This window comes from Sardina pilchardus, chromosome 17, assembly GCF_963854185.1.
Source record: "Sardina pilchardus chromosome 17, fSarPil1.1, whole genome shotgun sequence".
Taxonomy (NCBI): domain Eukaryota; kingdom Metazoa; phylum Chordata; class Actinopteri; order Clupeiformes; family Clupeidae; genus Sardina; species Sardina pilchardus.
Window position 1 is genome coordinate 1,248,139 of NC_085010.1, and position 23,193 is coordinate 1,271,331.

General features: G+C 38.6%; 1 protein-coding gene across 1 annotated transcript in view; it reads left to right on the plus strand.

The window, feature by feature from the left end:
• Nucleotides 1-23,193, plus strand: part of dmd (dystrophin) — a 168,529-nt gene that overhangs the window by 126,567 nt on the left and 18,769 nt on the right. The window contains exons 64-76 of the mRNA XM_062517487.1: nucleotides 3,446-3,520; nucleotides 5,045-5,246; nucleotides 6,341-6,426; nucleotides 6,785-6,942; nucleotides 8,879-9,045; nucleotides 9,535-9,646; nucleotides 9,778-9,914; nucleotides 12,619-12,657; nucleotides 14,495-14,560; nucleotides 15,357-15,422; nucleotides 15,548-15,706; nucleotides 16,079-16,322; nucleotides 18,142-18,262. Coding sequence (XP_062373471.1) covers nucleotides 3,446-3,520; nucleotides 5,045-5,246; nucleotides 6,341-6,426; nucleotides 6,785-6,942; nucleotides 8,879-9,045; nucleotides 9,535-9,646; nucleotides 9,778-9,914; nucleotides 12,619-12,657; nucleotides 14,495-14,560; nucleotides 15,357-15,422; nucleotides 15,548-15,706; nucleotides 16,079-16,322; nucleotides 18,142-18,262 — 1,632 coding nt within the window. The remainder of the gene's footprint in view (nucleotides 1-3,445; nucleotides 3,521-5,044; nucleotides 5,247-6,340; nucleotides 6,427-6,784; nucleotides 6,943-8,878; nucleotides 9,046-9,534; nucleotides 9,647-9,777; nucleotides 9,915-12,618; nucleotides 12,658-14,494; nucleotides 14,561-15,356; nucleotides 15,423-15,547; nucleotides 15,707-16,078; nucleotides 16,323-18,141; nucleotides 18,263-23,193) is intronic.

The window sequence follows — 23,193 nt, forward strand, 5'->3', positions numbered from 1 at the left end:
TCCCATGCAAAGGGTTTGAGGCGTTAGCCACAGATGCAAGTTTGATCCTCCACTCACCCACCAGGGCCGGTTTTAGCCTACTGCACTTGGGTGGGCTGAAAGAAATTTGAGTAGGCAACATAGCAAAGCGCTCATATTGGATCAAAATTGCCATACACACAAACAGCACGTTGAGATGGGTCTTCAGGTGCTTTAGAGTTTGACAACAATGGCATTGAATTTACAGAAGGTTTCACAGTACTGAGTGTGCTTAAAGCTTGTAGTAGTGGTTTGGTCTTACCAGCAATGACATGAGAAACTTAGCAGCATGCATCACTACATACACTATATTGCCAAAAGTATTGGGTCACCTGCCTTGACCCCCATATGAACTTCAGTCACATCCTATTCTTAATGCATAGGGCTTAATATGACGTTAGTCCAAGCACAACTTTGATAGCATTTAGCTAGCCCAATGCATTCATTAGGATCCAAACAGAGATGAAGTTAAAAGCGACCAAACACCTATAGTTACATATAGTTATCCCTCTTACCTGCTTAGAAATGCACCACGTTTTATTTTGTCTCACCATACTTGGTCGTGTGACTACTCGTGTAACTGTATTTTAATAGGGAAAACATGGAGGTGTTTGGTCGCTTCTAACTTCATCTCTGTTTGGATCCTAATGAATGCATTGGGCTAGTTAAGTGCTATCAAAGTTGCGCCGCGCACCAGAGCCAGCGAGTGCACGCATTGAAACGTGAGAGGTATGTATCAACTCGTCTTAGTTAAGGGAATAACATAGTTTAATATGAAAAAACGGCGAAGTGTTCCTTTAACCAAGAAATGTTGGACAATTCCATGCTCCCAACTTTGTGGGAACAGTTTGGGGATGGCCACTTCCTGTTCCAACATGACTGTGTACCAATGCACCAAGCAAGGTCCACACAGACATGGATAACAGAGTTTGGTGTGGATGAACTTGACTGGCCTGCACAGAGTCCTGACCTCAACCCAATAGAACATCTTTGGGATGAATTAAAGCGGAGACTGAGAGCCAGTCTCCTCGTCCAACATCAGTGTGTGACCTCACAAATACGCTTCTGAAAGAATGGTCGAGAAATTCCCAAAAACATACCCTTAAACTTTGTGGAAAGCCTTCCCTGAAGAGTTGAAGCTGTTCTAGCTGCAAAGGGTGGACCGAATATTTCGGTATTTTACACTTTAAGCCCGTATTCTGTATTGCCTAAGGCCTAGCATGAAAACGAGTGTTTGACACCTAAATCTCGACGATTGAGCCTGTTTGTGGAATTTGTCAGCTTTAGAATGGAGCTCTGTATGGCTTTAACATTGCTCGCTTTGTGCATGGACTATTCTGTCCTTAAAACACCCCTAAACATTCGTTTTTTAAAATGTGCAGCTCACCAAGTGGTTACTGGTCTTCAACGATCCTCTATAGAAAGTTTCGCTGTGAAATTCAAATTCTGTTGTGTTATATTAGGCACACACGGTTGTGAGATATCTGAAAAAGTACTTCCAGGATTTCGAAAATCATGATAAAAGATGACAGAAGCTGTATTTCGCTGCTAAACAAGTTAAAGCTGCCAAATTCCACAAACAGGCTCAATCGTCGAGATTTCGGTGTCAAACACTCGTTTTCATGCTAGGCAATACAGAAAACGGGCTTACAGTGTTAAATACCGAAATATTCCTTTAAGGATAGGATTTGACTGAAGTTCAAATGGGGGTCAAGGCAGGTGACCCAATACTTTTGGCAATATTGTGTATTTTTGGATATCACCTGCTAGGTACTTTTGTTGGATTCTAGGCCTACTTGTTATTTTACATTGTATTTAACCAAGCCTACACAGAAAACTATGTAACAATTTATATTCCAAATAAAACGTACAGTTAGCAGTCACGAGTGTGCTCATGTGAAGGCTGAGTGAGGCAATGGCGAATACGTGTGGCATTTTGATAGGTTGTGTTCAAAAAGAGAAATCAGGTCATCTTTGTCAGGTAGAGAGTTGTGTGTGGTATTTTGTGAAATTGATAACTGTGTGAAAGGCTGAGAATTATATAGTATATAGGTATAAAGTTATGGAGTTTGAGTGATAGGTTTCACAAATTGGTTGACATGCAGATTTTTGTTTTGTGTGTGTGTTTGTGCCTTTTTTGGTAGTGTTTGTGTGGAAAGGTAGATTTTTTGTTTGTGTGTGTGTGTCTTAAGGTATTAGGAGGGATGTTTACCTAACATACTGTACATACTGCACAGTTATGTACCAGTTAGGTACCATTTTACTCAACTCCTCTACATCCAAGCTTTGTTTGAGGCTGCAAAAAAATGTGGCTTTGTTTGGATGGGCATGACACAATGCTTGGTGGGCTTAGCCCACCCCTAGAACTGGCCCTGTCACCCACCACCTCAATGGAGTCCAATGAGAGAGAAGATAATATACAATTAAAATGGAGGAAAATCATGTTACCCCATAAATGTCAGGAAATGCTAAGCATAAGTTAAAGTAGCCATAGCTACAGTTAAGAGATTTAATTTTTCCCAGCAATGGGTCTGTTAGTTAGCCTGGCAAGCCAAACTACACAGAAATGTATAGTCTGGGGTCGGACCATTCACAGAGTTGAAGCCTGTGGGTGGAATGAACAGTTGTCTTTCAAACTGCCTCTGCACGTAATAGGCCAGCATTTGTGACCAATTGTAGCCGGTCGGCAAAACGGTCCTTCTTTAAAACGAATGACTTGAGTGCTTCTTTCTGCTCAACCTTCCAAGAAAAACCCAAGTCTAACTCTTCCAAAGCCGATTAAAACGAGAGCGCTTCGTTAGCCTCATCCATCTTTCGTTTTTCTCTATGGTTGTGCAACACGGTCTCACACCCAACTCGTCGAACGAAGACGCATGGGCCAGCCCCCTGGCGTCAATATCAGAAGCCGAATTTAGTGTATTCTCTTATCTTTTCATTGGAAAATGACTAGAGGATTTAGAATAGAATAGAAACTTAAACTTAACCTCTGTGTCACATTATTTTAGTGAACTATTGCTGAAAGTTCAAAGACACCTATTCCTTTTCAAAAAGGTTAATAGAAATGACAAAAATGCTTCTGTTACATTTTCTAAACAGTATTCCAGGGATTATGGGCAATGTGTTTTTGTTAAAATATTAATTTCTTTATGAGATATTCTTTTTTCTCAGTATAAATGTGTTTACCTTCAAGGTTGGATCTGTTTCCCTCATTATTTTCATTGTGAAATTAAGATAAATCACAGAAAGATTATTTTCTTTATACTTGTTCACTTGATCACCTTTACCAGGGGTGCCAACAATTCTAGAAGTCACTGTATGTAGTATTCTACATTTAATGTAATATAGTTTTTCTTGTTGTGTACCTCTATTGCAGTGTATTGTGACTGACCTCATTTTCATGTTTTTTTTTCTTTTTTATTTCACACAGCGGACTTGAACAATGTGCGTTTCTCAGCCTACAGAACTGCTATGAAGTTAAGGCGTCTTCAGAAAGCCCTGTGCTGTGAGTTGAATCAAAGCTCTCATGAAATAAATCTTATTTGAAACATTCTAAGGTTATGCTACTACAATGTGATGCCATTTGCTAACTGCTTGATACATGGAGGACACATTTGTATTGAGCATATTAAAGGTTCTGATAGGATTGCATGAGGGTATGAGTGTGTTCATGAGGGGGTTAAGATTTGACCTTAGCCCAGAGAAAATGGCAATTCAAAGTAGAAGTCTGTTTATTCTATTTTCCCTAGATATAATCAAGATCAATTTAACACCAGTACAAGATTTTGTTTGTTATGTTCTTTTAGGGTCTGAGTTCTGAGCTATGAGCTATGATCCGATATGAGCTCTGTTCTCTCCTTTAACCATATCTGCAGTTAATTTAACAAAATATTCATACCCATGGCAAATATTGATTTAATGTTGATTTTCTCTTGACCAATGCTGATACATTTCTATAGCTATTCTCCACTGTAGGTATGGTGTTTGGTAGTTGAATGTTTCACCCCATCCCAAAATGGACCACTTGGTCATATGATCATGGATCACTCCTCAACAAACATGCACAACTCAGCTTAACCTTGATAAGGGCACCCTTGGACCTAGCTTTTGCTGGATTTGTTTTCACCCAGGGACATGGCCTGAGATAGGCATGCTAAATGAGCATTATTTATGCATATTTATACCCCTGTTGATGCCATGTGCATTTCAGGTGTGGGCGTGAGAAAGTTATTCTTTTTTTTTCTATTTTTCATAGAAATGTCTAAAAAGTTGGAAACGTGTTTCTACCAGCTGGCTATCACCAGACAAAGCTTAATCTATAGAAATTGAACATTAGTCTGAGGAGTCTGTGCTGTATTTCTATTGCATAAGAGGCGTGATCAAGGGGCGTAGTTCAAATGACTGTACGCTTGAATAGTCCTACAACCAATCAGACCAACAATGCGTTTGCGCCTGGTGGATAAGCCAGTTTGTGATTGGCTCCAGCAAAAGTGGAATGGAAGCAGCAGAGATAATTGTGCAAGTTTCCAGCCTGAGCTGCAGAGCGAAATGCAATCGCTGGCAGATCGGGCTGGGGTTACCCAGGCTGTGTTTCTACCATTGTCTTACAGTCATGTGGCAGTGTCATTTTCAGTCAGAACAAATATCGGTCAAGAGAAAATCAACTTTAAATAAATAAATATTTACCAGGGGTATATGAATCATTTGGTTGCTAACTACATTTTATTTGGAAGGTCTGCTGACCAGAGACTGACTATCATTGGTTTGATGATAGTTTAGACAATATTAATCAAATTTCGTTGATCAGTATCACACTTCTGAGCATGATCATCCAAACCTGTATTTACAACTAAATCTAACACTTTTTTTTTTTAATTGTCAAGTCGTTTTATATTATTTCTTTAGGCTTATGAGGCATGCCACAGTATAAGAAGAATGTGATTTTGAAATTAACTTAATATGTTTTGATGTTTTGAGTTTAGTCTGAAATAGATTGAAATGTAATTAACTAGTTTGTGTTTGTCTATAGTGGATTTGCTGGGGATGTCGACAGCAGTGGAGGCATTTGAGCAACAAGGACTGAGGCAGAATGAGCAACTGATAGATGTGGTTCAACTGGTCTCTTGTCTCACCAACATCTATTCCCGACTGGAGAAGCAGCACAGCAGCTTGGTTAATGTACCACTTTGTGTGGATATGTGTTTAAATTGGCTGCTCAACGTCTATGACATGTATGTACACTCAAACATAGCACCTTCCTGTAGTTAAATCCCTTTTCTAAGTGTTCTTATCTGTTTTCCTTAACTTTAGATGGTGAGAACAAATTATTGTGACATATATTTGCACAAAACATGAATCAATCACGCATTTGGAACTTGCTCAAAGGAACAATGAATTTGATTCCATGTGTTCCTGTGACTGATTTAGATACAGTCACCACTCCATTATATAATTTATAGTAACATCATTTTATAATACTAAAATATGAGTGTCTGCTTAGAAGTCTACTTCTAACCACCAGGAGAGAGTACACTATATGAAGGTGCAACTGTCGGCGGTAGCATAGTGGCGAGGGAGCTGGGCTAGAAATGCAGTAGCCAGAACAAAGTGGGTTCTGTTCCTGCCTGTTCTTCCAGTTACCAGATGGTGGTGCTATACCACATATGCATTGTGGGCATGTAAAACTCATCATTGCCATAATTTTGAATACCTGCCATGTAAGGGCATGGAAAATGTATGACACATCTCCTGTTCGTGTGGTGAGATATCAATATGCATCATATTGGCATTTCAGAATATCATATATCAAAAAAACTTCTCAGCTGCTCAACATATTGACATCATGTATACCAACTTTGAATCAGATGAATTGTCCAGGAGAAGTGTGTAAAAATTCACCATGTGTCACAGTGCTTATAATCGCAAATACCTCTCTTCCTTTTGCGTATGGCTAATAGTGTTGTAAAGTTGTTATTCTTGGGGAGCTACACACACTAACCCGCCATTTTTTAGGATATTTTCTCACTGGTTGGTTGCACTGCAGATCACAAAATGTGTGTCATAAATTTGTCACTTGGAGGCGCATCACTTCTGTAGTGCATAATGCATTTAGAGATCATAGTGTACGGTTACTCTCTTTTTAGTTAATAACAAGTTAGAAAGTCAATGGCAATAACGAGTTTATATCCTAAAAAGTTAATTTAGTCTACTATTTTACTTAGACGTGATTTGTTCTCATGAACATCCCATGACATCAATAAACTTGTAAGCGTGTTTATAAGAATAGCATGTCTATATGACAGTGAATGTTTATTTTGGTTCACAGTGGCAGAAGTGGCAAGATAAGAGTGTTATCATTCAAGACCGGCATCATCTCCCTCTGTAAAGCGCATCTAGAGGACAAGTACAGATGTAAGTACACAACGGTTTAAAGGGTTGAATTAAAAAATATAAAGATAAATAACCGACTTTGGAAATGTAGTCGCCGATTGTGAAATCGCTCTAAAATGGTGCGGTGTAAGGCTGCATTAGTTGTTGACCTCGCATTCTTTGAGATTTTAGTTTTTGGCTAAGCTGAAGAGATATTTTGGCTGATTCATAGAGGTCTATGGCAGGTCATTCTGCGAGTGAGCTGTTACACCTCCCTTGCGGCGTGCCCCCGAGTTTGAGAACCACTGCTCTAGAGGGATGAATGTGGTCACACACTGCTTTTTTCTTTCATTATTGGTGAGAATTGCCATTGACACTAGTCTGTCTCTTTTTCTCCTAGTTCTCTTTAGGCAAGTTGCAAGTATAACAGGATTCTGTGATCAGAGGCGGTTGGGACTTTTGCTTCATGATTCCATCCAGATCCCACGACAGCTTGGGGAGGTTGCAGCATTTGGTGGCAGCAACATTGAGCCCAGTGTCAGGAGCTGCTTCCAGTTTGTGTGTAACACTTTTACAAGTCATACATTTTCACATACTTGTTTATAAATAATATACAGACTGTACTGTTTAATATGTACATATACATATTTATATGGGCTATCAGCTATCAAGATGAGACACACTCTATTGTAATGTGTCTTGTATTGTCCGTTAACTGACATGGACTCAATGTGAGTCATAACATTAACTGATTAGACTAGGTAGTGAACTAAGGTTTGTCAGTGAATTCAGTCCCCTCTATACAAAGAGATTCTCAAAACAAAGTTACTTTAACAGTTAGTAAATCTTTACATTTGTGAAATCCGAGGAACTTGCTGTGGTGTTGAAAATGTAGTGCTTTCTTGACATAGCCGGCAAAACGAAAGCAATTGTGATGCTCTCAATTATGCTCTCTATCAAAGTATTCTCTTAAGCGTAGAATCTGCTATTCAGAATATATACGCGCGATACGGCTCTATGGCGATAGCCATGTTTCGGCCTCCATCTTTAGAATATGCTGGCCAAGGAGGGACATACCTGCAATTCTGCCTTTCGTGTTTGTCGGTCAGTTACCAAACGAGAGTTGTGTTTGCGGCTGCGGGAAACCTTGTTGAATTACCTGATGATCTCTGGCTCTTCTTATGGAGATAGAACACCATGCTAGCGTTATCTTGAACTAGCCCTACATCTCTTGTACAGTAATGTCGATTGACGTTAGCAATGATATCGGATCTTGCATATACTCGTGACACAGCTAAAATGAAAACGAAACCAGCTACCGCCAGCGAACTACCATGCCAGCACTAAACTCCGAGCATGGTCAACAAAACTGGATATTTCTGAGGGTAAAAGCCTCAGTAAGAACTGAACCAAATTTTGTTCAAATCTACACACCTATGGCCACTGAAAAATGTTGGGTTCATTTATCAAATGTTATTTTGAGGTATTAACAAACATCGTTTTTTTTTTTTTCCCGAAGGAGCGATTGGTGTCGTTACGATAAGTTGCTTGTTGAATATAAGCCAAATGATCAAATCCACAACAAAAATATTCATCTTGCATGAAGTATATGAGCTAGAGTTTCACAGACTAAATACTAATTTACGTTCACTTTTCTAAAAGAACTGCATTTCGAGAATTAATGCTTGATAAGGTTGTGTATTCATGATATATTGTGTCTATGAAGCAGCTTCCGTAGCTAGTAAATCGTGACTCTGTTGCAATACAATTTCACCGCTAGATGGGAGAATTGCCCCAAAAGGTAACCCAAGAAATACACAGTGTAGCTTTAAGCTAAAACCTGCATAGTTCCCCTTTAAAAGATCAGATTTTTATTGTTTAGCTGACATGAACTTATACAGTGCCTATAGAAAGTTATCATACCCTTTTGAAATAGTTACTTTTTTTGTCTTACAGCCTGAAATCAAAACCCATTTAAAAAAAAATCTTTTCCAGTTTTATTTACAAATGTAGCTGTACAACATCAAAATAATGAAAAAAAAGTCAACAGTTCTGAAAATTAATAAAAAATGAAAAACTAGAATAACAGGGTTGGAAAAGTCATCATACCCCTGACTTAATACTTTGTAAAGCTTCCTTTTGCTTTCATTACAGCCATCAATCTGTTTGGATATGTCTCTATTATAGCTTTGCACACCCAGATAGGGGAATATTTGCCCAATTTTCCGTGCAGAAATGTTAAAATTAAGTTTAACATTTCATGTGATTAATCATGATTAAATTTAATCACTTGACGGCCCAAATATATGAATACATACAGTATGTAGGCATGGACATGCTTATTAGGAGCACTGGGGTTAAGTGTCTTGCTCAAGGATACTTCGACATGGTCAGGAGGAGTTGGGCTTAAACCGGCAACCTTCCAGTTGCTGGACAACGACTCTACCTCTTGAGACACTGCCGCCCCATAAGTAGCAATGTGTCTTTTGTTTAGGCAAATAATAAACCAGAGTTGGAGGCTGCTGTCTTTCTGGATTGGATGAGGCTGGAGCCACAGTCTATGGTGTGGCTGCCCGTGTTACATCGTGTGGCAGCTGCTGAGACTGCCAAACACCAAGCAAAGTGCAATATATGCAAGGAGTGCCCTATAATTGGTTTCAGGTAAGACACACACATAACACATATTCCCTTAAAGGTATATGCCAACTCTTTGGGAAATTAGCTTATTTGCATTTATCCCAGAGTTAAGTAAGTACTATTCTCTCGTTGTGCAATAACCCTTACAGGGTTTTATTTGGTAACACTTTATTTTAATGCGTCACTGTTACAGTGTACCTACCTAATTAGGTACAGTGGTACAACCTGTGTAACAACATGTACCATCAGTTACTACCATTGTACTTGCATTATGTATTTGTGGGTACCTACATATAGTTGTTACATTGTAATACTGAGTGCTTTTACAAAACTTTGCCAATTTGCCTACATTTTTTCATCAGAGGCAAAGGGCTGACCTGAGACCTGCTGGATTGGGCAAATCTGGTCATGATAGATTTGATATACAAGCCATTCTTGTATTGGCATCTTGTATTGGCAACATCTTGTATTGGCATTAAGGTTTTTTTTTCCTGTTTTACTGTTTTCTTTCAGATACCGAAGCTTAAAACACTTCAATTATGATATCTGCCAAAGCTGCTTTTTCTCAGGAAGAGTAGCCAAAGGACACAAAATGCAGTATCCTATGGTGGAGTACTGCACACCGGTACGTGTGTGTTTGTGTGTGTGTGTGTGAGTGTTTAAGTTACTTGTATATGATAAAGGAAAATGGTATACTGTGCTTAGTGTTGTATGAGTGACATCTATTTTTCTCTTCCTTTTTTGCAATTTTCCCAGACAACATCAGGTGAAGATGTGCGAGACTTTGCAAAGGTGCTAAAGAACAAATTCAGAACAAAACGCTATTTTGCCAAGCATCCACGCATGGGATACTTACCTGTTCAAACTGTCCTTGAGGGAGACAACATGGAAACGTAAGTAAAAAATAGCACTTACAGTAACCCCTCCCACACACACACACTATTATCCATTCCCCCTCCTGTCACACACAGCATCATTGCTAACCACTTTTACCAAAGGATAAACAACACATTCCACATAGCACATACTCTGACGCACTGGCATGTGTACTAGTAATTGAAATGGACATTCACTTTTGCTAATGTAACACTCCCACTAAACAGACTATTGTATTGTAGCCCACTATCAGGCCTAAACAATACTCACACAGGGAGGCGCTTACATGGGATGCACCAGGCAGGATATGTCTTGGGTTGCTCTCTCACATATGGTGTCAAAAAGGCCTGGGGTAACCTATGGAAATTGCTGCTATAGAATGTTGTATTATTAAACTTCCCTTGCACTGAATATTATAAACAGTGTGAGCCTCCACCTTAAGATACAACTCAAAGAATTTAAATAGTGAATGTTAACGTTTCCGTAATAACCGAATTGTAAATGTTGACCTGTGAATAGTGTATCTATAGTCCACAAATGACAAAAGCTGTAGCAATACCCTTGTGCTACTACAGCACCTCACTCACCCTTCACTGCTCCCCGAGCGCCGCTGTATCAAGGCAGCTCACTGCTCCGGGTTAGTGTGTGCTTCACCTCACTGTGGGCCAGATGTACTAATGTTGTTACGCCCATTTCAGGCGTAACGTGCGCGTAAAAACATGACGAGGTATGTACAAACAGACCGCACTGAGTGAAAAGCACAGACTGCCTGTCGTGGGAGCTGAGAACGGCTATTTGTGCTTTCCATGTCATGCATAATGCATTTCTGGGAGGATCAGCTAAAAGTGCGTGTATCATGCAAACACAGGGGAGGAGTGCTAATAGCGATTGATTAAGTATTCCGCCATATGTATGATAACAGTGCATGTATATTTTGCGTTGAAAAACGTTCGCCTTCTAAAAGCAGGTGTAATCCAAATTGAGGTTATGTGCATCTATTAGAGAAACGGCTGAAATCGGTATTCAGAGCATCCGTTTTCTTCATTGTACTATGTCAAAAGCAGCCTTAACTTTTGTTTGCCTTGCTAATATCGTATTTTCTCTTTCACAACATCCCAATCTGTTAGACTAGGTGTTAAGTCATAGCCCTCGGCTACGTGCAGTAAATAGTTCAAGTGTTTTTTTTCTTAAGTAGATTAGTAGAACTACTAGGCCTACTCTGTCTGTTGCTGCTCGTTGACATCTTTGTATCATATATGATCGCTAAACTTTGATTCTTTTTAATGTTGCAATATTCAACTGCGTTTGTGGTTCAGCTTTGCACACGCATTTGGTGTTGTAGAGGGGGTGGAGACAGGCGGTGATGAACGCTGTTAACGTAATGAAGTGACAGCTTAGTAAATCCCGTGCAAAATAGCAAAGCACAGCGGTCGCATTCTGCACATACAAAAACATGGTATTAGCTCTGACTTAGTACATCTGGCCCTGTGTGTTCACTGTGTGCTGTGTGTGTTCACTAATTCACGGGTGGGATAAATGCAGGGACCAACTTCCTTGTATACGCAAGTATACTTGGCTGTAGAGCCTAATTTACATTTATATTTACATTTACATTTCAGATCAAAGAATAAGAAAATAAAACACCTGGGGTTTAAACAAACAGTCTGGGGTACCCATTCGTTGGCGCACATGTTGGAGTTCTTGATGAACAAATGTTCTCTCTACTCACATAGCCGTTGAATGGTGGACAGGTTTGTCAATGTAGCTCGGGTTTAAAAAAGGGCTAAGCTACTTTGCTAACTGCAGGTTAAAGTCATCTCCACAGAAACCGGTCTTCCTTGAAAACAAAAGTCCCCCAAGCAGCTTGGGTAGAAAACGAAGAACAAACAATGCATGCACATTCAATTATATTGATTAGTATTAAATTATATCATATATTCTTATCATAAACTAATTATCTCACACTCAAAATTCAAGCTGCAGAGTTATTACATTTACTAAGTTACTACATTTTTGGAAAATTATTACATTATCAAGTTATGTGAGGCTTTTTATGTTATCTGATATGTATCTTGGTTGAAGCCACCCTAGCAGAGTGGTAGTGTTTAGAAACCTGAGCATATTTAAAGCATATACATTCAAAAGTGTCACGGTTGCTTGCCAAAGCTTTCTCAAAATACTATAAGGGCACTCTGAATGATTTTAATTCTGCAAAAAGAAGTATTGCCATATTAGAAATGTAATAATTACGGCCATGTAAATGCACTCAGTTATCCAAATCAAGTTCCTATCCATAAATCATGATGGCATCCTTATGTTCAGTGTCAGCTCTCATTTTCTATCAAAACATCATGCATTCACTGTCAAACTCTCAAGCATTCAGTATTGCATCACTATTTTATAAATCACATGTTTAATATGACCTGAGAGTGTGTAAAAGGTTTGTTTAATTGTGTGTGAGCGAGAGATTTATGATGTTTGTAGTGGATCAAGAGTGGTGTGGACCCAGTTTATTTGATACCTTATGAGAAGGTTTTGACAATTTGATATATTGAATCGATTTGATAGTATGTGTTAAGGATTGCGTAAGAGATTAATGGTGTGCAAGAGTGGTTAAAACGTAATAAAGATCTAAACAGTTTTGTATACCATCAATGTGCATGAATGGTCATCGAATTGCTTAACTCCCTCTGCCTCATTAGCATGTCTTTTGTCTTGCAGTCCTGTTACCCTTATCAACATCTGGCCTGTAGAGCATGCGTGAGTACCCCAAATGCACACATATACAAACAAATCTTAGCTTCACAAACCTCAAATCCATTGTACATAGCGATGGAACAATACACAGTATATTATCAAACTGAACAATATGCCACCTATGCTTCAGATGTGAACTACAATCATTTGGTTCATCAGTCATTTAACAAAATGTCCTCATTGTGCAGCAAACACATTATACATTTGCATTTACATTTATTCATGTGGCGGGCACATTTCTCCAAAGCTACTTACAGCAATGGAATAACATTTTGGCTATTAACATTTAAGCATTTTTAGATTTAAGCTACAGAGCTACACTACAGCAATATAATACCATTTAAGCATTTTAACATTTCAACTGCAGGGCTACAGTGCAGAGGAGAATATAGCGAGGAGTTTATTACTGTATCTGTCAATAGAAATGTAATCTGTCAATACAAGGAGTAGGAGAATGGGCCCTGACACATCTGCCACCTATCAGCACATCCCTGCTGATGTAGCAAAGCACTGATAGGGCAATGCAAATTAATTTGAGGGGGGAAAAAAACTTCAGCACAGTGAATTGAAAGCTTAGCAACTAGCATATCCACTGCGATGGAACGTTTAGGATTTCGGTGTGACGTAGGCCTACAGCTCACAATCATTGCTTTGCTAATGTAGTCAACTGGTGCGCTTGCTTCTTACATCACATATTGCCACAGCCTATTCATTGCTACTAGTGCAGCTACTTGGAGAAAACAAGCTGGTTTCTCACTGTTGCTAGTCATCAACAATATATCATATATAAACCAAAGCAATGTTGTTAATTACCAAAGCAGACATATCTCACATTTAGCCAAAGTGAAACAACATGTCGGATTTGCTTTTAAGTTCAATGGGTCCCTCTAGCCCAATCTTTCCATGAAGTTTGAAATGGCTGTTAAGTTGGCGTCGTCCTTATATGGTATAGATAAAGAGCAAAACCACACCAAAAGCATAGCCTAATCTCAAAAGAAGGCTAATAATGAAAGCTAGAGTGTATATTTGCAGACATAGGCTATCGGCATTTCTGCCTCAGAGACATTTTAAATAACTTGACAGACACGCCAGCTCTCTTCACTGATAGTTGGATGAAGCAATTGAAATTTATACTATTGTAGTGCAAATAGTACAAAGAAACCAGGCCTAGTCAGTCACACTGCAATATTTTGTCTGTAGGCATACAAAAACATGGGCACACTGTAAAGTTGCATTCCTTGTCCATATCCCATTTTTGTATCTCCCTGCAAAATTCAGTACTCCTGTCTTTTCTGACAAGTAGTTGACAATGACTGCGTTTACATGCACTTTAGTATTCCGGTTATGAGGCTTATCCCGATTTTGATCATATTCAGGATATGGTGTTTACATGAACACAGAGAAACCCGGTTATTAATATCCCTGTTTACATGACGAATAACAGTATTCCGGTTACCAACAATAAAGTTCGATTAGCACTCCGTATCCCGGTTACCAATGTAATACGTGTTTTGCCTGTGAAACCGGCATAAGGTGTATACATGGAACAGTATCCCGGTTTCTCTGGGAGTACACTACCTAGCATAACCGGAATACTCGTAACCGGGATAAGGGCTTATCCGGGCTTCCGAAATCGGGGTATGATGTTTACATGTGCAAATACAAAACCGGCATACTTCAAAACCCCGATCGTAACCGGAATACTAAAGTGCATGTAAACGCAGTCAATCATAACTTAATTTTGTTCCTGAAGTCAGTGTGTACTAAATTCGTAAGTGGTATTATTAATTCGGTGTCATCTGTACTAATGTCTTCTGCACTCACCTTACATTTCCTACAGTCTAACGTCCTCGCCTCAGCTCTCTCATGATGACACACATTCACGGATAGAGCATTATGCCAGCAGGTGAGCAATTTCCCGGAAATGGAACACACCGGAGTTGTAATCAGATGCTACATAGTCCCACCACAACAAAAGGCATTATAATGCTCCACAGACTTGCTTGAGACACTATTTCAGGCTAATATAGACTTGATTTAAATGTTTAACTCCAGCCTATTTAGTTTGTTTAACCAGCCAGGAGTGCTTTTTAAAAAAAATTTAAAAATCACGTTGGTTAATAAGCAAGAAATGACGGTGTTGTGTAAGGTAAGCTTCGCCCAGGGTTGAGGAGGTGAGGTTATCTAACCTAATAGACTGCGATCTGTTGGTTAGGAAGTCCATAATCCAGTTACAGAGGGAAGTATTGATGCCCAGTTCACTGAGTTTGGTGATCAGTTTGGATTTCACCCTGTTGTTATCAGTGCAGCCACTGTTTGTGATGAATGCACTGCTCATTCTGTTATCATGTAAATCCACCCCATGTCAGATAAGTGATTGTGGTTGGTGCCTGTGTTTTTTTAACATTGGAAATGGGTGTCAATGGCCTCATTGCCAGACTAACCTGCAGAGGTTCGTCTGGATTCTACCAGGCTTGCTCTGAACAATGTGCAAACCAAAATGTCAGAAATGAAGAAAACTCATAGATTGCACAAGCCCATTGTTTATAAACTTAGATTTTAATATAACATTTCACACACAAATCAACTTCAATATATTATGTGTACATACTACTTGGAGCCTATACAACTGAAATGTTTGTTTATTTGTTGTTTTTATGCATCTTGTAACTGGACAAAACAAATCTATGTCTTGGCTTCAGATTGGCTGAAATGGAAACCAGAAATGGCACTTATCTGACTGACAGCATCTCACCCAATGAGAGCATGTGAGTCACATTCTGTATTGTTTTCATTGTTTTGTTCCTGATTATGGCTGTTGTTGTTGTTATTATTATTATTATTATTATTATTATTATTATAAAACATATTTATGATTGTTTTCATCTGACAGGGATGATGAGCATCTGTTGATTCAGCACTACTGCCAGAGCCTTAACACAGGTTCCTCACCCTCCCAGCCCCGCAGCCCAGCCCAGATACTTATTTCCATGGAGACAGAGGAGAAGGGGGAGTTAGAGAAAGTCTTAAATGATTTGGAGCAAGAGAACAGGTATACAGTGAAACACATACATTCCATACATTTAAGAATGTTAATGGTTCTTTCTACACAGTGTAGTATCCAGGTATGGAATAATATTGGCATACATGAAGCATATGCACAGTGAGGTGTAAAAGCTTGCTCTCCCGACTTAAAATGGCAAAAAAAGGTGTAAAACAAAGAAATGTCTGTTATGATGAAAGTACTTAGTTAGTTAGTTTTCTTGGTAGCTGGATCGCTACTGTTCCTTATGTATTCCTTATTCTGTGTTGCCTTACAAGTTCAATGTCATTTTATTTTGTTACATATCTTTTAGAACAGTCTATGATATTCATCTGTGTCTTTTAAAATAATCATATAACATATAGATACTGTTTTTCATAGGAAGCTACAATCAGAGTATGATCGTCTTAAAAAAGCTCATGACCGTCAAGGTCTTGCACCACTGCCATCACCACCTGAGATGATGCCAGTATCCCCACAGAGCCCCCGTGATGCTGAGCTCATTGCTGAGGCCAAACTCCTACGTCAGCACAAAGGTCGTCTTGAAGCACGCATGCAGATTCTAGAGGATCACAACAAACAGCTGGAATCTCAGCTGCATCGACTCCGACAATTACTGGAGCAGGTGAAATACACGTTCAATATTCAATGTTTCTTGACCTGATTTTTTCCACTAAAAGTATACATGTGGATAAAACAGTTAGAAATTCAAGCGAGAAATTGATGAACAAAAATGATGCTCCTACAATGTGTTAATGTGAAAACTGTGTTTAAACAAGTCTTAGTACCCGGAGAGAAGAAATATTCTTTTCTGATTAGCTTGTGAGGTGGATATCAGTTCTGAATAACGGGACACCTAGGAAGTACAGTAGATCTGGTAAAAAACAAAGTTGGATCACCATTCCATATGCTTATGAATGGGAGCTATAACAACCATAGTATGGTGACGGTTGAGCCCGGAAGCAGGCTTTGCAATTTCAATTTCAATTTAATTTCACTTATAAAGCGCCAAAACATTACACATGTCTCAAGGCGCTTTACAGAGTGTTAAACATTCAAAGAGAGCCCATGAGTAACGGGGGCAAGGAAAAACTTTGCGACAATGGACTCAACTTTAAACAAGCTAACTGGCAGCGTTTTTTCTAAGATGAACGGTCTGCACAACTTCTTTTGTCAGAAAAAGACGCTAAGTGCGAACGTACCCTAAGGCCCATTCTGTACCATACTGTAAGCTAGACGCTAAAATATATTTTGTCTTGCCTAAGATAGCCGTGGTCCTACAGCCTATTGATATTGTTCCCTCTGCTGGTTAGCATGAATTATCTAACTGTTTAAACTTGATAAATTAGTCCATTCTCCCACCTCTTTCCTACTTTATTCGTTTCATTAGCTGATTTAAGCTTAATTTCATTCATTGATTCAAAATCGAAAAACGGTAGAAATTATGTTCAGTCACCTTCGTATGTTTGTGTTGGATGTCGTTAATGTCGACAGGGACTTTTTCTTTGGATTACAAAGAAAGCATCTAAAAACATATTTCTTTTCGCTTGTCTCAACTAAAGTGATGTACATTTGAAGGTATGGCCACAGTGTCATGGTGTTCAGACTCTACAGCTTTTGGGCTCTTTGCCATCCTGTCTTTTCCCTCCAGTGTGTGTGTGTGCGTGTGTGCGTTCGTGCGTGCGTGTGTGTGTGTGTGTGTCGTCACCATGAACATTAATTACTGTAGGCCTACGCATGTATTTATACCTAGGGTGTTGTCGGCAACACATAAACATCCTGTCTTTCTAATTTGTGTGTTTCGTGACCGCAGGGAAGCGCTGCTATGTATGAACTTCAGAAATGTCCAAGAGAAATTAGCTCTCAAGGACACTACTGTGCTACTTGATCAATGAAAGAGCTGAGCTTCTGAAAAGTTACCTGGTTTTGTAAATAGCAACATTACCGCCAACCTACTGACAAATGTAGTTAAGCTAGTAGTATTGCTACAAGCAGCAACAAGTAGCGACACTACTGCCCATCACTGATTAAAAGTAGTGTCGTCTAGGGTAGGGTTGTCCATTTCGACACTCCTTATTCAGCACTCCTTATTAAGAAGTGATTTACTTCACAACTTGTGTAAATAATGAGCAACGTTGCAAGACTTCTTCTTTGTGCAATAAACAAAACAGGAAACTCACCAGCCGAGAGGGTTTATAAGCAATAAGGGAAATTGTTTCATGTAGGTGTCCACATTTTGTGCATTTCAGACATGTTAATTGGTTAAAACTCTTCTTATAGGTTATTGGACAAACGGGGAATTACGAACACCACTGCAGTGTAGACAATAATTATGTACAGAAGACAGCAGTGAATTTTAATGATCATCACTGTAGTTTATATGGTTTATGTAACTAAACGCTCTCCAGGTTTGCTTGATGTTCTTATGCTGGCCTTTGTCCTAGCCACAGACGGAGTCCAAGGTGAATGGCACTGCTCTCTCCTCTCCCTCTACATCCTCGCAACGCTCTGACTCCAGTCTCCCCCTTCTGCGTGTAGCAGCCAGCCAGACTACTGATACTATGGGTGAGCATTATCTTTCAATCTACATCGCAATACAATCTCAAATGTAAGCGGACAGTCATGGGGATAACATTAGAATCCTCTTATTGCTTTACTTATTTTGGGTTATTCAAAATATTCCAAATAGATGATCATGGATTATTTGGATTATTATAGTGCATGAAAATGCACTATATTGTTCTTCCTAGGTTTCTTATTACAGTGCATGGAAATGCATTGTACTGTTCTTCCTAGTCTTCAACTTCTTCTTCTTATTACAGTGCATGAAAATGCACTGTACTGTTCTTCCTAGGCTTTTTATTATAGTGCATGAAAATGCACTATACTGTTCTTCCAAAGTCTTCTTATTATTACAGTGCATGAAAATGCACTGTACTGTTCTTCCTATTCTTCTTATTATTAGAGTGCATGCAAATGCACTCTACTGTTATCCGACATCTTCTTATTATTATCGATATTATTATTCTTCTTCTAACGCTTTTTGTGCGTTCAATTCAGCTTCAACCGTTTGACGTAGAAACTTCATTCAAACTGCGCTGCGTAGGTCTTACTTAGGTGACTTCAGCTATGTATTTTTCAACTTTGAAAACTTTATCGTTGAATTTATATTAATTTTTAAAAAAAAATTTTCTCCCATAGACTTAACATTGGATTATGACATCATAATAGGGCAATTAGAATCTTATGCCAGGTGGCCAGCCCCACCTGCAGCAGCTCTCTCTCTCTCAGGCTTTAAGCATACAATCTCTCTGAAGACTACACATATCCTGTTAAACTGTTTCCTCTGTCCACAACTGTTTCAAAATAAAAGTCCTCACTGCAATAATACACTATTAAATCATTTAACCATTGAAACTACTCAACTATTTAACTGTTCAACCATTCCAACTGTCAGTTATCATCAACTATGCCTCCAGTCAACTACATGAAACCTCCATGTACCTAGCAACCAACATAGCAACCATTAAAATTAAGCGTTTATGACCGTTTCCATAGCAACCAACATGATTTTACTACAGTAACTTCTTTATTCCTGATAGTGGCCACCATAGATACCCTATCAACAAATGTTTCAAAATAAAAGTCCTCACTAGCAAGTTAGCTAGTTAGCATGGTTAGCATTGTTAGCATAGTTAGCATAGTTAGCATTTTTAGCATAACTGCTAGAAATGGTTAGCTAAGTTAGCTAATCAACCTGGTTAGCATTGTTAGCATAGTTAGCATTGTTAGCATAGTAAGCATTTTTAGCATAACTGTTAGAAATGATTAGCTAAGTTAGCTAATCAGCCTGGTTAGCATTGTTAGCATTTTTAACATAACTGCTAGAAATCATTAGTTCAGTTAGAACTGTAATGTTTAAGCTTTAAACTGTCTACCTTCACACTATCAGCTTTCTTTAAACTATGCAACCACCATGTTTACCCTAGCTACACCTTAGTAACTATATCTACATTATCTACTGTATCTATACATTTTTGCATTTTCATGCACTCGTAATTTCCCTGGAATTACATTCTCTAGTTATTATTAAACTTCTTCTTCTAACGCTCGCAATTCAGCTTCAACCGCTTAACGTAGAAACTCCATTCAAACTATGTCGCGTAGGTCTTACTTACGCGATGTGTGCTTTGTATTTTTCAACTTTGTAACTTTTATACTTTTTAAACTATTAGTTAAAAACTATTACAATTTCCCCCATAGACTTAACATTGCTCATTATGACATCACGGCAGCAATTAGAATGTTACCCCAGCTGGTCAGCCACCTGGGCACCAACTGTCAGTTTCTCTCAGGCTTTACAATCTCTCTGAAGACTACATATTCTGTTCCCCTGTATCCTCTGCGCACAACAGTATCAAAATAAGTCCTCCTAATTCCATTCAACTTTATATCCATTCATCTTCTTCAAACCATTCACTCATCCACCCATTCTAAACAGTCTGCCTATCAACATCAATTAGACGCTCTACATTCAACTTTTAAACAATCTACTCTGTCTCAGGCTGGCTCTCTTAAGACTAGCCAGTTAAATTGATTACTGAGAGTAGTGGATACAGATACAGGTGTAGAGAGCTGTCTCTCCATTCTACAAGAATATAAGGCACATTCCATCCAACATTCTATCCATTCATCTTCTTCAGACCATTCACTCATCCACCCATTAAACTGTCTATCAACATCTATTAAACAATCTGTCTATCAACATCCATTAAACTCTCTGTCTATCAACATTAATTAGACTATCTACATTCAACTTTTAAATTATTTACTCTGTCTCAGGCTTTAACAGTACTCTGGCTCTCTTAAGACTAGCCAGTTAAATTGATTACACCTGTGTCAACTACTCTCAGAGAGCTGTATCAGTGTCTCTCTTAACAAGAATATAAGGCACATTCCATCCAACCTTCTATCCATTCATCTTCTTCAGACCATTCACTCATCCACCCATTAAACTGTCAATCAATATCTATTAAACAATCTGCCTATCAACATCCATTAAACATTCTGTCTATCAACATTAATTAGACTATCTACATACAACTTTTAAAGTATTTACTGTGGGTCCCTCTCAAGCAGCGTTTATATGTCCTCCCTCGCTCCTCGATCCTCAATGATCTACATAAAGAAAGATAGAAGAAGGGCTAGACTATCCCATTGTTGCCGCTCCATCATTCTTTATGTAGATCAGTGAGGAGCGAGAGAGGACGCGTAAACGCTATATGAGAGGCACCTTCTGTCTCAGGCTTTAAGCATACAATCTCATTAAGACTACAGATCCTGTTTCACTACGTCCTCTGTCCACAACTGTTTCAAAATAAAGGTCCTCACTGCAATAATACACTATTAAATCATTTAACCATTGAAACTACTCAACTATTGAACTGTTCAACCATTCCAACTGTCAGTTATCATCCACTATGCCTCCAGTCAACTACATGAAACCTCCATGTACCTAGCAACCAACATAGCAACCATTAAAATAAAGTGTTTATGACCGTTTCCATAGCAACCAACATGATTATACTGCAGTAACTTCTTGTTTCCTGATAGTGGCCACCATGGATACCCTAGCAACAAATGTTTCAAAATAAAAGTCCTCACTAGCAAGTTAGCTAGTTAGCATGGTTAGCATAGTTAGCATTGTTAGCATAGTTAGCATTTTTAGTATAACTGCAAAAAATCATCAACTAAGTTAGCTAATCAACCTGGTTAGCATTGTTAGCAAATTTAGCATTGTTAGCATAGTTAGCACTTTTAGCATTACTGCTAGAAATCATCGGTTAAGTTAGCTAATCAACCTGGTTAGCATTGTTAGTAAAGTTAGCATTGCTAGCATAATAAGCATTTTTAGCGTAACTGTTAGAAATCATTAGCTAAGTTAGCTAATCAACATTTTAACATGAATAGAAATCATTAGTTAAGTTAGAACTGGAACGTTTCATCTTTAAATGTCTATCTTCACACTATCAACTCTCTGTAAACTATGCAACCACCATGTTTACCCTAGCTACACCTTAGTAACCATATCTACATTATCTATCTATTTTTGCATTTTCATGCACTGGTAATTCCTTGGAATTGCATTTCTAGTTAAACTTCTTCTTCTAACGCTCGCAATTCAGCTTCAACCGTTTAACGTAGAAACTTCATTCAAACGTTGTTGCGTAGGTCTTGCTTATGCCATGTGTGCTTTGTATTTTTCAACTTTGTAACTTTTATACTTTTTGAACTATTAAATAAAAACTATTAACAATTTCCCCATAGACTTAACATTGCTCATTATGACATCACGGCAGCAATTAGAATGTTACCCCAGCTGGTCAGCCACCTGGGCACCAACTGTCAGTTTCTCTCAGGCCTTAAGCATACAATCTCTCTGAAGACTACATATTCTGTTCCCCTGTATCCTCTGCGCACAACAGTATCAAAACTAGAAATGCAATTCCAAGGAATTACCAGTGCATGAAAATGCAAAAATAGATAGATAATGTAGATATGGTTACTAAGATGTAGCTAGGGTAAACATGGTGGTTGCATAGTTTACAGAGAGTTGATAGTGTGAAGGTAGACAGTAGATGAAACCTTCCAGTTCTAACTTAACTAATGATTTATATTCATGTTAAAATGTTGATTAGCTAACTTAGCTAATGATTTCTAGCAGTTATGCTAAAAATGCTTATTATGCTAGCAATGCTAACTTTACTAACAATGCTAACCAGGTTGATTAGCTAACTTATCCGATGATTTCTAGCAGTAATGCTTAAAATGCTAACTATGCTAACAATGCTAAATTTGCTAACAATGCTAACCAGTTTGATTAGCTAACTTAGTTAATGATTTTTTGCAGTTATGCTAAAAATGCTAACTATGCTAACAATGCTAACCATGCTAACTAGCTAACTTGCTAGTGAGGACTTTTATTTTGAAACATTTGTTGCCAGGGTATCCATGGTGGCCACTATCAGGAAACAAGAAGTTACTGCAGTATAATCATGTTGGTTGCTATGGAAACGGTCATAAACACTTCATTTTAATGGTTGCTATGTTGGTTGCTAGGTACATGGAGGTTTCATGTAGTTGACCGGAGGCATAGTGGATGATAACTGACAGTTGGAATGGTTGAACAGTTCAATAGTTGAGTAGTTTCAATGGTTAAATGATTTAATAGTGTATTATTGCAGTGAGGACTTTTATTTTGAAACAGTTGTGGACAGAGGAAGTAGTGAAACAGGATCTGTAGTCTTAATGAGATTGTATGCTTAAAGCCTTAGACAGAAGGTGCCTCTCATATAGCGTTTACGTGTCTTCTCTCGCTCCTCGATCCTCACTGATCTACATAAAGAATGATGGAGCAGCAACAATGGGATAGTGTAGCCCTTCTTCTATCTTTCTTTATGTAGATCAGTGAGGAGCGAGGAGCGAGGGAGGACATA